General features: G+C 33.5%; 1 protein-coding gene across 2 annotated transcripts in view; it reads right to left on the reverse strand.

Annotated features, from left to right (window-relative positions):
* Positions 1 to 17,627, reverse strand: part of Meltrin (disintegrin and metalloproteinase domain-containing protein meltrin) — a 265,939-nt gene that overhangs the window by 88,424 nt on the left and 159,888 nt on the right. The window contains exon 1 of one of the 2 annotated variants that reach the window (XM_073960860.1): positions 10,735 to 11,217. The exons of the other annotated variant lie outside the window; for it this stretch is intronic. Within the exon in view, the coding sequence (XP_073816961.1) occupies positions 10,735 to 10,858 (124 nt within the window). The 5' untranslated portion in view covers positions 10,859 to 11,217. Of the gene's footprint in view, positions 1 to 10,734; positions 11,218 to 17,627 lie in introns of those variants that run through there. 2 annotated transcript variants of the gene reach the window in all.

Raw genomic sequence — 17,627 nt, forward strand, 5'->3', positions numbered from 1 at the left:
AAAATTATTCGGAATCCATGCCTCAACCAGTTGCATCTTCCCATTAAGACAATACAAAATAAAGCTAATGACCATTATTTTGTTCCATCTTCAGCGTTGATCATCATCATGGCCAGCACTACCCGTATATTTGTATTCTAAAAATACCAGCTTGTTAGTTTTATTAAAACAGACATGTCTGCCCTAAAAATACAAAACATTTACATTAATATGCCCATCCTCTTTGCCTTCCTTCTCTCAATTCTCTCATATTATTAACCTCAGATGCAGGCTGGCAGGCAGACAGGCCCTTTGTGCTCTTCAATTCTTGATATTTAACAAGAATCATACATTAGCTATGCTTTGGTTGTTGTCTTGTCTGCCTTTAAATGATTTAAAGTTCGGAGGAGTTCTAATTTTAGAATCGCCATTGCCATAAAATGGCATTTGAAGTCCGTGGAGAGACTGGAAAGTTCACAATAAATTATGATAAAAAATTAATTTTAATGGGGAAATTAGAAGGAGAAAAAGTTGTTCCCAAACTTAAAGAAGAGTAGGATAGAAAATTCGGTAGAGGCCAGATATTTGTTACAGAAACATATTTCTTTCAAGCTGAAAATGTGAAGAACTTCTTAAAAGAAACCTACATCACAGAAGAAGAATACTTTGTCTATAAAACCAAGTGAGTTCCTATCGAAGACCATAAAGACATCAAGTGATCTTCCACAGCAGCGTTTATCCTAGTGCTTTTCTATGGATCTTGATCATCCATAGGGACGAGCACTTGGTCTAATATTTCTCATAACATATAAGACGAAGGGGTTATCCTATATGAATGCAAATTGTCTTCCTTTAGTCTTACAACTAAATGATCTTTCTATACCTATGGAATACCAATGGTCCTCCTATAGAAGACTAACGGGTTCTCCTATAGAAGACTAAATGGTCTCCCTATAGGAACTAAAATGGCTTTTCTATAGAAGGCTAAATGGTCTCCCCATAGAAGGCTAAATGGTCTCCCCATAGAAGGCTAAATGGTCTCCCCATAGAAGACGTAATAGTGTTCCTATAGAACACCAAATGTTCCTCCTACAGAAGATGAAATTACCTTTTTTAGAAGACTAAAATGTCATACTATGAACGATCAAATAGTATTCTATAGGAGGTCTCCATTAGAAACTGAGAATATATAGAAAACTACAGAAAAAATTCCTCAGAAATTGAGGATGATTTTTTCTATAGAAAAAATCCTAGAAAAAATTCTCAAAAACTTACGTTGATTTCTATCTATAGCAAAAATCTTCAAAAACTGACTATGAATTTTTTCTATAGAACAAATTCTCAGAATGATTTCTTCTATGAATTTTTTTCTATAGAAAAAAATTCTCAGAATGATTTCTTCTATAAGAAAAAAATCCTCAGAAACTGAGGACAATTTTTTCTATAGAAATTCAGAATGATTTTTTTATAGAAAAAATTCTTGAGAATCTGAGGATGATTTTTTTTTCTATAAAAAAAATTTCTCACAATATGAGGATAGTTTTTTCTATAGAAAAAAATCCTATGAAACGTAGGATGATTTTGTTCTATAAAAAAAATCCTCATAAACTGAGGATGATATTTTCTATAGAAAAAAATTCTCAAAAAATTTCTCAGAAACTCACGATGATTTCTTCCTATAGAAAAAAAATCCTCAAAAACTGACTATGAATTTTTTCTATAGAAAAAAAATTCTCAAAATGATTTTTTCTATGAATTTTTTTCTATACAAAAAATTTCTCAGAATGTTTTCTTCTATAGGAAAATATTCCTCAGAAACTGAGGACGATTTTTTCCATAAAAAAAAATCCACAGAAACTTACGATGATTTCTTTCCATAGGAAAATTCCTCAAAAATTGACTATGATTTTTTTCTATAGAAAAATTTCTCAGAATGATTTCTTCTATAGGAAAAAATACCTCAGAAACTGAGGACGATTTTTTCTATAGAAAGTGAGAAATATTTTTTTATAGAAAAAATTCTTGAGAATCTGAGAATGATTTTTTTCTAAAAAAAAATTCTCAGAAACTGAGGATGGTTTTTTTCTATAGAAAGAAATTCCACAAAAATTGAGGATGATTTTTTTTTCTATAGAAAAAATCCTAAGAAACTAAGGATGATTTTGTTCTATAGAAAAATCGTCATAAACTGAGGTTGATTTTTTCTATTGAAAAAAATCCACAGAAAAAAAATTCTCAGAAACTTACGATGATTTGTTCCTATAGAAAAAAAATCCTCAAAAACTGACTATAAATTTTTTCTATAGAAAAAAATCTCAGAATGATTTTTTCTATAGAAAAAAATCCTCAGAAACTGAGGACGATTTTTTCCATAGAAGTTGAGAATAATTTTTTTAAGAAAAAAATTTTTTAGAAACTGATGATGATTTTTTTCTATAAAAATATTCTCAGAAACTAAGGATGGTTTTTCTATAGAAAGAAATTCCATAAAAATTGAGGATGATTTTTTCTATAGAAAAAAATCCTCAGAAAATAAGGATGATTTTGTTCTATAGAAAAAAATCCTCAGAAACTGAGGACATATTTTTCTATAGAAAAGATTCCCAAGAAGCTGAGGACGATTTTTTCTATAGAAAAAATTCCTTAGAAACTGAGGACGATTTTTTCTATAAAAATAAAAAAATATGCTCAATTTCTAAGGAATGTTTTTCTATAAAAAAATCGTCCTCAATTTCTGAGGATTTTTTCTATAGAAAAATCATACTCAGATTCTGAGGAATTTTGTCTATAGAAAAAATGTTCATCATTTTCTGAGGATTTTTCCTATAGATAAAAATCATCCTCAGCTTCTGAGAATTTTTGTTCTATAGAAAAAATTTAGAAATTGAGCATGATTTTTTCTTTAGAAAAAAAATCTCAGAAATTGAGCATGATTTTTTTAATAGAAAAAATTCCTCAGGAATTGAGGATGACTTTTTCTATAGAAAACAAAAATTCTCAGAAACCGAAGACTTTTTTTCTATGCAAAAAAAAATCTTCAGAAACTGAGGATGTATTTTTTCTGTAAAAATAAATTCCTCAGAAACTTAGGATGCTTTTTTCTATAGAAAATTTCCACAGAAACTGAAGACTATTTTCCTACAGAAACTAAGCATGATTTTTCTATAAAAAAATCCTCAGCAGCTGAGGATGATTTTTTTAGAAAAAAAGTTCTCATTAACGAAAAAATTCCTGATTCTGAGGATTTTTTCTATAGAAAAATCATTCTGAGTGCCTGAGAATTTTTTCTATACAAAACAAAGCTTGTCTTCGGTAATTGAGGAATGATTTTATATTGAAAAACTTATAGAAAAAATCATCCTCAAGAAAGTTTTCTACAGAAAAGTCATTCCCAGTTTCTGCAGAAAAAATTGTCAACAGTTAATGAAGATTTTCAGAGCAAATTTTTTCTATAAAAAAATCACCCTCTAATACTGAGACTTTTCTTTCTATAGAAAAAAATTATCCTCAGCTGAAAATACTCATTAACTGTTGACGATTTTTTCTACAGATACTGAGAATGACTTTTCTTTTATTTTATATTTTATTGTATATATTTTATATTTTTTATTATATATTTTATAAATTTTTTTTTTATTATTTTTGCCTTATTAAGGCGATGGCCATTTATAGTGATATTTAATTAATTCTCTTTCGAGTTGAGCTGTTAGGCCTTTAGAGCAGCGTCGCCCATAATATTTCCATCAATACTACAGCATATGTGTATGCATTGGTGAAAAAAACAACAACCACATGATATTCATCGTTTGTTTATTTACACGTACACTGTACGTGAGAGAGAGAAGCAAATGCAAAAACAACTCAGTGGGCGCCCTCACTATACTTCTTTGCAAAGACAGCGCGGCTCTGCTTTAGAGATACATTGAAATGGGATTACCAAGCAGGACTATAGGAAAAGTTTGGAGTTTCAATTAACTGACATAATTTCGCATATACATTTATCTAATGAAGTGCGATATATATACTAGTTTCCAAGCTTTGCCTTCGTCTGCCACAAAAACAACATCCTAATACACCTGAAGATCGGCTTTACCACCCGTGAAACGTAGTGTAATGGTTGGATGCGTGGGACTTCGGTAGACTCCTAATTTTTCAATGTACAATCTCTAAAGGCCTAACAGCTCAACTCGAAAGAAAATTAATTAAATTTTATATTTTTTATTTGTATTATATATTTAATATTTTATTTTATATATTTTTTATTTTATTTTTTACATTTTATATTATATATTTCATATTTTGTATTTGTATTATATATTTATATATTATATATTTCATATTATATTTATATTTTGTATATTTTTTTAAAAAACATTTTCACTTAACAATTTTAGAATTTTTATTAAGTTGACTTAATCAATTTGCCATAAAACTTTCTTGAATTCCCCTAACATGCCATTGCAGAGATCTAGGCGATGCGGTTATCCACAAAAACCACAATGCAACACACTTTCTCATTAATTAATTGCATTTTACAATATTTTCAACAATGGCAACAAAACTGACTTGTAGGTGGGTTGGCGGGCGGGCGACTTGTCTACACGGGGTTATGTAGTCAGTCGGTCGTCAACGCCATATCGTCATATGTAATGTTAACCTCAATTGTTTAATGGTGTTTACATTTACACTGTCTATTGTTGTTAATTTCCCCCGCTCTCCCCAACCCAAATACCACTCCAAGAGTACTATCGCATAACCTATGTGCTAGGCAGAAGGCAGCAAACGAATGCTTCTTTATTTGTAAGTTTTTTTTTGTTTTTGTATTTTCAATTATTGACTTATTCTTGTTCCTTAAATATTTACATACCCAATGTAAGTACAGGCAATTGTACATATGTACCCTACGTACCTTTGTAATTGCATACATGATTGTTTATTCATATATGTAGATATGTATATACATATGTACATATTGTAAATTGTGCCGCTGCTGTTGTTGGTAAATAAAAAATCTGAAAATTTCACTTTTACTTTTCTTGCTTTTTTGTTATTGATTTTTTCGGTGTTTTTTTTTTTTTGCTGGGTCGTTTGGCACAAATTTTTCGTATAAGACCAACCTCAATTTATTGGCGTTGGCTGTTTTTTTGTTTTTTATTTGTTTTCCTTTTTATTTCAATTGCAGGCACATGTAAAAAGAGAAAAAAAACAACGACACCACTCACTAAATGATGTTTTGACTAACTCAATTGAATGCCTGAATAAATATTTAAAGTGGGACAATATTGCGGAAATTGGAGTTGATCGTATTAATTGCTTGTAGGATAACATAAATACATTTTGTCATACATATGTATGTTTGTATATCAGATGATGAACGCTGATTGATTGAGTGATGAAAATTGAAGTTAAAGAGAATAGGACATATTAAAATGTCTATTGTTAATTGTAATACAACGCTTCTTTTATAATATACCTACTGTGGTTTTTAAGTTCCGTTTGGGTGACGGTACTAAGAGCAAAAAACGTACCTGAAATATAAAAAGAAAAACATAGCAATTAGTACCCTGTATCTAAAACATGTTAACAAAAATAATTAAGATTATATAAATAATCATTTACAAGAGAAATATTAGTTACACAAAAAAGACAACATTAAAGACGAAAGTTAGCCAGTTAGTTAGATGAGTCGTCACTAGGTCTGACTAATTCAATTACTTTACCTTTCCCAAGCATTTATTGAAAATAGTTTAAAGTCTTTAGTTCAATGAAACTAAAGGGGTCTAGTTAAGCCAAACTTCTTCATTTGAGTTCATTAAACGAGAGATTACAATTAGAGTTGTCTCGTTTTTTGAACGAACTAGTTCAAAAGATACGATTCTACGAAATGAACAAACGGAACCCAATCAACTTATTTATTTAGCTTCATTCGTTCATATAGCTCTTCTAGTTTATTAGGCTGAACGAGTGAACATAGTTCCTTCAGGTCATTTTACATTAGCTTTCGCTCTATCTCCTTTTGACCTTACAAAAATGAGAGATGCCATAGTATAGAAAAATTAACGTGTGGACCAATGTCAATATTTATTGTGACTATAAGTCATTTAACTAGGTCACGGTAGGATTTTTAGGATTTGTTTTTGGATCATTACATCAGGAAACATGAACCTGGCCCAAAACTATATCGCTGAAATAGGATTTCAAAGAGAACCTTTGGAAAAAATTCAAAAGATCCTTGAAAAGCTTTTGCGTTTGAGAGAAAATGTTGAACCTTCGTGAGGGAGGTACCAGAGGGTGTTGTTCAATATGGACCTTCTTGGATCTGGTGTACGTTTGAAAAACATTTTAAGATGCATACCGGAAGCGGTTTTTCGATAGAGTATATTCTCGAACTTGATTTAAGTTTGATAGAAATATTACGATGTTCAAAGGATGAAACAATGTCAATTACTCCTTTCGGTAGTTACCGAGGCCACCAACTTTTTAGTTGGTCACCGTACGATTTTTAGAGTTTTTGACAATTATATCAGAAAACATGGACTTGCCCATGAAAATCATTATATCGTTGTAAACAGAAGGAAGGTATGCATAGGACAAGAAAAAAAAAACAAGGAAACATCGCCGGACCGTTTTTATGGTTTTCACGATTTTGCATGGAAACCGCAGGTCCTATCTAAATGGGGTTTGAGAAAATATTGTAGCTGTGAAAATTCCCTGAAGGTTTCACCAGTTTTCATCTTGTTTGTAATAAAGAAGTTCAAATTGAGACAATGCATTGACTGTATCGTCTCCTCATAAAACAATATCATGATTGCAATTTCCCAACTTTTAAATTTATATATATATTTATGTATATCTCAAAAATCTCAAAAATGGTATAACCTAGGAAAAATTACAAAAGCCAGTCTTGTAGAGAATTTTCACAGCTATAAGATTTTCTCTATTCACATTTCGATAAGACTTACCGTTTTCAAGCAAAATCGTGAAAACATAACAAGAAACAAAAACCTTTTAGGTTAGTGACCTGAACTTCTATGGGCCATTATTACATGTGTTCTTTTACTATCTGATGGATTTGAAAACGCAAAGTAAACCAATTTGGAGGCATTAAAAATATAATTTTTACATTGAAAGTAAATTCCAAGAAGCTCCTCCTTGAAATTTAATCATCACTTTTAACTTTATATAAATCTGTTCGGTAAATCCAAACTATAACAAAATAATACTTATAATAATGGGGGTATATCTCATAAATGGTAAAACCTAGGAACAAATCATAAAGGTCAATTCTTTAGAAAATTTTCACAACTACAACATTTTCTTTAGCCGCATTTCAATAGAACTTGTAGTTTCCAAGCAAAATCCCGAAACCTAAAATAAACCTAAAAACGCGAACTTAGACCGCGATTTTTTTTAATAATCCCTCCAGCGATTTGTTCTCGTTTTTGGATTTTTCTCATCTATGAACGTTGCTGTTTCAGAATCCGCAAAAACTTCTCGTGTGTAAGCGGTTTTTACTAAAGGTTAGTCAAGGCGCACCCTTCATGACATTGTTTTATAAGAGGGCGATACAGTCATTGCATTGTCCCAATTTGAACTTCAATATCTCAAAAATGGTAAAACCTACGAAAATACCATAAAGGTCAATCTTGTAGAGAATTTTCATAGCTACAACATTTTCTTTAATCCAATTTTGATAAGACTTGCGGTTTCTAAGCAAAATCGTGAAAACCTATACAACCCCTAAAATGTCAACTTGAATCGCGATTTATTTAAAAACAAACCTTCAGAATTACGAAAATCGGGAGGTACCGTTCTATGGGGTCTATACGAAGACCTACACCGACAAATTTCTGGGAGAAAGTTTTATACCTCCAACGAAGACTAAGTACCATTTCGGTGTGATAATGAAGCTGAAACCTTCAAAATACCGAAAATCAGGTGGTACCGTTCTATGGGGCTATATGAAGGCGTGGACCTATATCGACAAATTTCATATGGAACGTTAAATACCCCAAATGAAGACCAAATGCCATATTCCAGCAATTTCGGTGGATGATTGTGGCCGCAATCTTCAAAATACCTGCAAATCAGGAGGTACCGTTCTATGGGGGCAATATGAAGGCGTGGACCTATACCGACAAATTTATGGGGGAAAGTTGTATACCCCCACGCAGACTAAATACCAACTTTCAGCCATTTCGGTGAGATATTGAGGCCACAAACTTTAAAATACCGAAAATAGTGAGGTACCGTTCTATGAGGGCTAATTGAAGGCGTGGACCTATACCGACAAACTTATGGGGGAAGTTTTATATCCCCAACGAAGACTAAATACCAAATTTCAGCCATTTCGGTGGATGATTGTGGCCACAACCTTCAAAATACCCGCAAATCAGGAGTTACCGTTCTATGGGGACAATATGAAGGCGTGGACCTAAACCAACAAATTTATGGGGGAAAGTTGTATACCCCCACGCAGACTAAATACCAAATTTCAGCCATTTCGGTGAGATATTGAGGCCACAACCTTCAATATACCGAAAATAGTGAGGTACCGTTCTAGAGGGCTGATTGAAGGCGTGGACCTATACCGACAAGCTTATGGGGGAAAGTTTTATATCCCCAACGAAGACTAAATACCAAATTTCAGCCATTTCGGTGGATGATTGTGGCCACAACCTTCAAAATACCCGCAAATCAGGAGTTACCGTTCTATGGGGGCAATATGAAGGCGTGGACCTATACCGACAAATTTCGGGGGGAAAGTTTTATACCCCCAACGCAGACTAAATACCAAATTTCAGCCATTTCGGTGGGATATTGAGGCCACAACCTTCAAAATACCGAAAATAGGGAGGTACCGTTCTATGGGGGCTATATGAAGACGTGGACCTATGCCGACAAATTTCTGGTATTAAGTTTTATACCCCCAACGAAGTTTAATTAGCAAATTTCAGCCATTTCGGTGAGATAATGAGGCAAAAACCTACAAAATACCGAAAATCGGGTGGAACCATTCTATGGGGGCTATATCGAAACATGGACCAATGCAATACCCATTTGCAATACCAAACATCCTAGGAGTAATAGAAATTTCCAAATTACAAAGCTCTATCATAAAAATTGCGAGTTGTATCTTGATTTCATCAGGCGGACGGACGGACATGGTTATATCGACTTAGAATTATACCCTGATCAAGAATATATATACTTTATACGGTCTCCAATGCATATTTCAATGTGTTACAAACGGAATGACAAATTTAATTATACCCTCCATCATGGTAGAACAATATAAGGTAACAGAAATTTCCAGCTGATTGAACAGGGATGTAATGTTAGTGTCAGATTCCGTACGACATTTTATATATTTATTTCTGTTTTCGATATATATTAGATTATATATTTTTGTAGAAAAAATATTTCATTCAAAAAATAAAACTATTTTCAATAAATTCTTCTTCATATCAATGGCATGTAACCTCCTCCAAATCTGAACGACGTGCCGCACACTAAAACACCGCTTATGGAGGCGGGACAACATTTGTTAATATGTGTGGTATTGTGTTAAATTTGAAAAAAAAACTAAAGCCCTAATAAACATGGGCTTTTTTGATTTCAAAAACAGTTTTGCAAGAATTCTACTTTCTGCGAAAAATTATCCATTTAGTGGAATGATATGGAAACATGCAAATTAAAAACGGAACTAATTTTCATTCATTTTTTTTTTCAAAATATTCAATCAAAAGTAAAAATATTATTTTTGTAAATTCCTATAATTTATAGACATTTCCTTGTTTTGTTTACGTATACCGATGACAATAACATTACAAACAAAAACAAATGTATATGTGGTTGTTGTTGTTGAGTTGTATTTGTTGTAGTATTTACTTTACCTTGTTTCTTCTACCATGACCCTCTATATTATGGTGGAGGGTATAAAAAGACTAAGATTGTCGATTTTAGGGGAACAAGTGTCGTTTAGGGGCACCTCTCGGATCAGTCGACATTTTTACCAAATTTTTACCATGAAAGTGTTCTTAAGTAGCCGGCCTTTGGCCCGGGATTTAAGACTTTCTCCTATGGACAATGACAAAAGTGGGCTACGCAAACAAAACTTTCTTGTAAATTTTAAGTTTCCTAAGTAGCCGGCTTTGAACAGAAATTTAATACATTCTCGTATAAACAGGTGTAAAAATAGGACGCGTGCATAAAAGTACTCTCCATAAGCTTTAAAACGATGCCCATATTGCCCACGTTAGAATTGTAAAATGTCAAGACCCATATCTCGGGAAGGATGGACTTCCCCCCGGAAAATTGTATATCGTTGTATTCAGGATGTCAAGGGCTATCTACTCTAAAAATTCCAGACCGATCGAGAGGTGCCCATAAACAACATAAAGGTGTGAAAGTACGAAATTTCCGAAATGTCAAGATCGGGAAGTATGGACTTGCCCCCGGAAAATTATATATCGTTGTATTCAGGATGCCAAGGGCTATCTATTGTAAAAAACTCAGCCCGATCAGAGAGGTGCCCCTAAACAACATTTAAGCCGAAAGGCGTACTCTGCAATTGTCCTACTTAGAAGTTTTGTTTCAATTTAACTTTAACGCTACACTACTCCCAAGTATTGTAGGTATTGATCAAAAATTTCACAATTTTACAAATTATTCAAAGTTGCACAATTCTTATAGAACTTTTTTTAAATATTTTCCTCACTTCCTGTAGCTTTTGTTTACACAATAATTGCTCACCATTGTTTAGATCATAATCCCCGCCGATAACAGCCAAAGTATATCCACAAGGCACTTCATGCAAGAAGAGACCGGCAGCAACAATAACCACAAGATACTCCAATGGTATTTTTTTATAAAACATTTTGTTATTCCAATAAGATTCTTCAAATCAATAAATCACAATTTTCAATATTGCTCTTCTTACACCTTTCAAAAATACTTTTTTCATTTATTCAATAAATCATTTTCTTCTAATAAATTTTCCAAACATTTTCTTAGCCACTTAAATCATTTTTTATTTTTTCCGATATCCGTTGTAAGCGATACATGCACCAAGTAATATTCTTTCTTCTCTTCTATATTTCGTTACTTTATTTTTTTTTTTTCGTTTTTGACGTTTCGTTTTTTTGGTTAAAATTTATTCATCCTTTTGACGAGACTACCGGCAGCACTTTGGTCACAACAAACAACATGTTGTCCGTTCCGCAAACGACTGACTCTGAGAAGACAACAATGAATAGGATGATGATTGTGTTGTTTAGTAGTGTTCTCACAAGTCTCATGATACTCTCAAGTACCCTCTTCCCGCACTCTCAACATGCTCTTGAGTATGTTGCAGTTTTATTTGAACAGGAGAAATGATAAACACACAACACAATTGTTGTAGTAGTTGTTGTTGTTGGTGGTCTTGTTGCTTCTGCTAGTGGTAGTTCGGCACAACTCAAAAGATATGATTTCCTTTTTTTGCACAGGATAATTGGTGATAACATGAACGAACGAACACCTGAAAGGATTTATTGTTTACCTTTTTTTGAATTATTTGTTGTTGGTTTTTCCGTCTGTCTGTCTGTATGGATTGTTTTTTTGTTCGTCCTTTTTGTTTGCATTTAATAATGACTCAGTGGAGAGTCCAATGAAATAGTCCTGTTTTCGTTGAAGTAGTGGTGGTGGTAGTGAAACAACCTTGAAGTCCATAACTGTGTCAATTATTCATTGAAACACACACACAAAGGAACTCTTGGTAAATGCCTGGCCACCCGCCCAAAAATCAGGCCAACAATAAAATTTGTCAACAATTGCACCGTTTTAACGAATCCAAGGCAGGTGTAAAGGTTTTTCCACCATCACAAAACGACACTTGCAACGACACTCTTAACAATAAAAATGACAATGGCAAGGCAAAACCGTTTTACGGAAATTCCGGTATTTTGGGAAAAGAACAAGTGTAACAACAAGTGTCTCTTCCTTCAAAGTTTTAAGCCCCCTTATATAGCACGTGCTGTGTAGTTGTTGTTGTGTTAGACGATCTCTTCATCATTGTTAGTGGCAATGTTGCACAAGGACATTCAGGTATTTGAGGATTTATGTAAGGCCTTGCACACAAACACACACACAATATCTTAAAGATATCACCTTGTAGTGGTGTACAAGCTGGTCTCCTTAAGCCATTTGTTAATGCGTGAAATTTCACACTGTTTGACCATCATGAATTCCTTTGTGTGTGTGTGCCGTGCCCATGGTCAAGCGCATTTTTTATGAAGTGCCAGCAAAGTTAAAGATCTTCACAACTCTCACAAAGATTTATGACCATTGTTGATTTGCTTGGCTAAGGATTGCACAAGGGATTATTAAGGATTTCTTGGCAAAGGATGAAGAAGAACAAACTAATATTTAACATAAATATTCTGGCGTTAAAATAAATAAACGAAAGAAAAAAATAAATATTTAAGAAATATGAACACATATTGAGGGACCATCCTTTATGGCAAGGATTCTCCCTGGTATTCGATAAACAAATGCCTAAAGGATTTGGTCAGCAAAATTGTTCAAATGTACATAAAGTTCAAAGGAAATATATAAAATAATATACGAAATTGCTTTAAGGCTTAGACGCAAGATGGCATAACATAGTCGGAAGGAACCTTGCCAATGGAGATATGAAAGGAGGTACTGAAGGATATTTAATATTTCTTAAAGAATTTTTGGCTTGAAAGCAAAATATCTAGGACGTAAAAGAATAATTCAAATAGAATAAACATATTTTTTTAAGCAGCGATAGTTCTTCAAAAAATTTTGTAGAAAATCATGAATGTCCTTCATCCTTCGAAAAGAATTCTAAAAATTGATTAGTCAATCAAAAAATATTTTAAAAAATTTTACGCGGCCATGTTCTCGCAAACGTCATCGAAAGGACAATACAGGGCTCTCTCCAAGAATGCACCCCGTTTAATATTAGGGACCAACTTTTTATAGCCGAGCCCGACGCCATGTACAGAATATTGCACTGAGGGGTATTCTTGCCACCGCAGAAATCGATTTTATTGGCCTAAACCCCAATTTTTTTGTCTTCACAGATTGTTAATTTATACACGGAGGAAAAAAACGGCCTCTCTAACATATTTTGCAGCAAACATATATATATATATATATATATATATATATATATATATATATATATATATGTTCTAACATAAAAATATATGTTATAATATATGTTTTGATCCAAACATATGTTATGTTAGGGTCTGTTGCAAACATATTATATGTTTGGATGCAAACATATTTTATGTTTGCATACAAACAGATTATATGTTTGCTGAATTTTTTTCTGCGTGTATACGGGATTCGATGGGTGCCAACGTGGTGCAATGGTATGCACACTCGCCTTGCACGCTGAAGGTCGTGGGTTCGATTCCCCGGCCAGGCAAACATCAAAATTTTCAACGTTGGCAAAATACCCCTCAGTAATGTTGGCGACATTTTCTGAGTATTTCAGCCATGTAAAACTTCTCTACAAGTGGTGTCTTAGGACACGCCGTTCGGACTCGGCGATAAACTGTAGGTCCCATATCATTGAGCTAATATGAATCGGGGTGCACTCATTGATATGAGAGAAGTCTCCCTTGTCCCGTATGGGATGTTTGTGGAACAATCAATACGGGATTCGATAGTAATCAGATTGAAACTAAGGAGGCCAAAAAATTATGTGAAAATATAGGCAGTTGTGACATGCTCCAAAAGACGAATATTTCTCCCAATTTTGGAAAATACGTCATGTTGGCAAATTTTTGCTGTTATTTCTCGGAAACTATAACAGATATTGTGTTCATTGTTTTTGTTAGGTAGATAGGATTGTTGCTTTGGACCTTCTCTGCAACTACCGAACATAATTTAATCGTTTTTAATTATCGGAAAGCTGATTGTGTTATAAAAAGAAAAATCTCTATCCGTTCAGAAGTTACAGAATTTTGAACAGGTAAAAACCATTGGGTACCATTGAAAATGTGTTGCCTGGCCTGGGACTTCAACATGGACATACAGTGTGCAAGGCGGTATATTTACCATACCGAACCTATTTTTAGGTCATTGTCTAACCATAGTCTTATTTTATTGCCGAGTGGGAATTTCTTCTTTTTTGTTGAGGGCATTTGCTATTGCCAAAAAAATGATGTTCTGGTCAGGGATTGTACCAGAAATCTAATGTGTTGTGTGCAAGGTTGAACTCTCGGTACAAACCCAGCAAACCAATAGTACCGACATCGTAACGAAATCGGAACAAAATTCGGACATTACGTCCGATATCGTAACGATATCTTAACGAAAGTTGTGTGGAGTGGTTGACATAATTCGGAACGAAATGTTGGAGCGAAATCAGATCGATTTTGGTCAGAAATCGAAACGAAATCGGAAGAAAATCCTTGGGAAATTCGGAATGCGAACTTTTTTCCTCCGAATTTTCGTACAAATTTCTGAACGATTTCGATATATATGGTAGAACAATGTAAACTTTGTGTACGAATATGTTGAGTCTATCGGCACTAGCTTGAATTATTATTTTTTGAATTTATATTTAAAATATTTAAAAATTGTATATGCGAATTTTACAACCAACCATTTTGTTTTTCGACAACAAACTAAAATGTTTCTTGTTAGATATATACAAAAGTTGGTTGTTGTGCGAAGGGAAATTTGTTTGCAACCTATCGATCCGAAGCCCATAGGCCTTTGCAGCACTGCAGTTGCAGCACTGTTAAAAAATTATCAAGTACAAATGTGTTAAGTTCGGCCGGGCCGAATTTTTTATACCCTTCACACCATGAAATATTCTGAGCTAATATGGAAAAAATAGTTGTCTTTCTTTCTACTTTTGTATGTACCCAAATACCTAATTTTAGCTAATACGGTCATCTAAAATCTTAAAAATTACCTGAAATCAGGCGGTACCGTTATGTAGGGGCTACACCAAACCATGGACCTATGTCCACAGTCTATTGACCATTAGGAACCCATTGACCATTAGGAACCCTAAGTGCCAAATCATAACCAATTTGGTCTAAAAACGTAGCTAAAACGTCAAAATACCCGAAATCAAATGACACGGTTTAGTTCCAGTGGGGAGGTTTCTTTACCACTAGGAACTACAAATAGCAGAGTACAGAAAATGTAGCTGAAGACTCCAAAATACTTGATATCGGGTGGTACCTATTTCAAGAGGTGGAATTGTCCACAATTTTTAGTGGATAAGTTGTTGGACCACTTTAAACCTTAAAATGTAGCTAAAATCGTCAAAATACCTGAAATTGGGCGGTACCTATATCCATAATTTTTAGTGGAGAAGTCTCTTGATCACTGAGAAATACCTTGAATCTGACGGTAACACATTTTTACGAAATTGCAGAGCTCTATTTCAATTCATTCGGAATATAGAGTGATTACAACAGGCGGGCAGAAAAGGCTAAATCAAGAATTTTACGCTGATCAACTATGGGAGCTAAATCTAAAACGACAAAGAACGGCTATTGAGCTGGATGTTCCCAAGGAAATTCACAACACTTCGTATATCTTTTTGAAGAGAAGAGTTTTAGTTTCTTCAAATATGCGAGGCTACAGGTCGAGCCGTGCTACACGCAGAGAAAAAAATATGATTGATCCAACAATATTCGAAGAGCAAAGTATGTATTGTAAAGATATTGTTAGATTCCTCATGTAGTATTGTGATTCAAACAATCGTTTTTGTTAATTACAACAATTGTATTTGTCATATCTAACAATATTTGTTGTCATATCCAACAATATTTTTTGTCTGCTGGACAATATTATTCTCTTTTCTTCGACAATTTTATTCTCTTCTCTCGGTATTAGATGCCGTGGTGAAAAAACAATTTGGGTGAGTTTTGTTTGTATGAGTACCTCTTATCTTTGTTCTTTTTTTGTTTATGTACACCATGAGATCCCTGTTTTTATTTGTTTCTTCTTTCTCATTCGTTTTTGTGTATTGATAACACTAAGCAACACTGAAAATGCAAAACAATTTCTAGTATGTCAGATCCAGTTCGGTTTTTTTGGCCTCATCTAAACCAGGTTAAAACTAAAGTTTTTTGCATTTATCGGACCTTTATCTCAGAAGCGAATAGGAATTTAGCCTTGCTGTCTTTGGCAATATTGTAGCCCTAAACTAGAACTTATCTGTTGAATAGATGACATAAAAAAACTGCATCTAGGACATCAAAATCGATCAAATATAGCACATATTACATAATTGCTGAAATTCTGGTCAGTATCAGCTAAACTATTAGGAGTTGAACCAAGTAACTTCCAAATAAAGTTCTGAGCAGTTCTTCACAACATTCTGAAACTCTAAAATGCTTACTTCATGTTGTTTCAGCGGTATTTTACATCATATCTTTTATAACACGTATTTCAAACACAGTTCACACCAACAATTTATTCTCGCATTTCGGATATGTGGTGAAATCCGAAATGAAATATTGACATATTTATTACTGAATAAAACGTTATTCAGGCATTTTACAACAATGACATGTTCTGAAGAGTTGTGTATTACATTCCAACGAATATTTTTCCAAAAGAAAACATTAAGAAAGTATTAATTTTTGAAATTTGAGAGAATAAATGTAATTTTTTGAGTTCATTATTTCTACAAATATTTTATTCATGCCATTATCTAAAAATTTGCTTCAGAGGTGAGATGAAGATTCACATAAGTTTCAGAGATATAGCCCAGAATTGATTTAAAAAGTCAATATTTAACCATGTTTTGACGGGGCCTTAAAATCCAAGCTGGATCTGACACAACAAAATCCAACCAGGGTTTTTGTCGTTTGGATCTGTACTTTCAAAAAATCCTAGGTTCAAATTGTTTGCACAATATTTCCTTAAAAATGTTGCACAGTGTAATTTGTGTTTTCTTTTCATATTTGTTATGGTTTTATGGTATTCCTAATGTCGGTGTAGCTGTTTGGAGCAATGCCGTTCGTTGGTATTGTTGAGGTTAAGAAGTTTTTCGGCAAATCACACACACACGACCCGTACGCAAAGAGAGAGCGTGCATGAGAGAGCAAATGTTTTGATTTGTTTTGTAGCTAGCGTGCATACAAACTTACTAACACATTGTCATAAAAGTCCAATGGTTTTAATACATTCACATTTTTGTCTTCGCTCTTCTTGGTCGGTTGGAGGATGAGCGCAATAGAGTAGTTATGTTTCTTCATTAAATTTTTTGCCTTTTTATTAGACCTGGCAAGACCTGGCCTTGCGTAGTGTTTGTCAATGCTCATAACATTATAAGTGACATTTATACCACAGTTATATGGAAAGTGTATACGAGAATTATATACGATCAAATTAAAAATCAAATTAAATGAATTGTTGGAACAAAAATAGTTATTGTTGTTCCAACAAAAGTGACAAATATTTTTTCTCTGCGTATACGCAGAGTCTCATACATTTACTAAAAACTTTCCTATTGGTTAAATGTAGTTTTGGAAAAAAATAATATTGACTGCCTAATAGTTTAAAAATCGATTGCGGGGTTTGAAACAGGGGTACATGAGCTCTTTTTTGTGTTGCCAAAGGTTATATGGTCCTATAAATGGAAGAAGGATGTAGGA

Source organism: Musca autumnalis, unplaced genomic scaffold, assembly GCF_047663935.1.
Source record: "Musca autumnalis isolate F117 unplaced genomic scaffold, ASM4766393v1 scaffold_1, whole genome shotgun sequence".
Taxonomy (NCBI): domain Eukaryota; kingdom Metazoa; phylum Arthropoda; class Insecta; order Diptera; family Muscidae; genus Musca; species Musca autumnalis.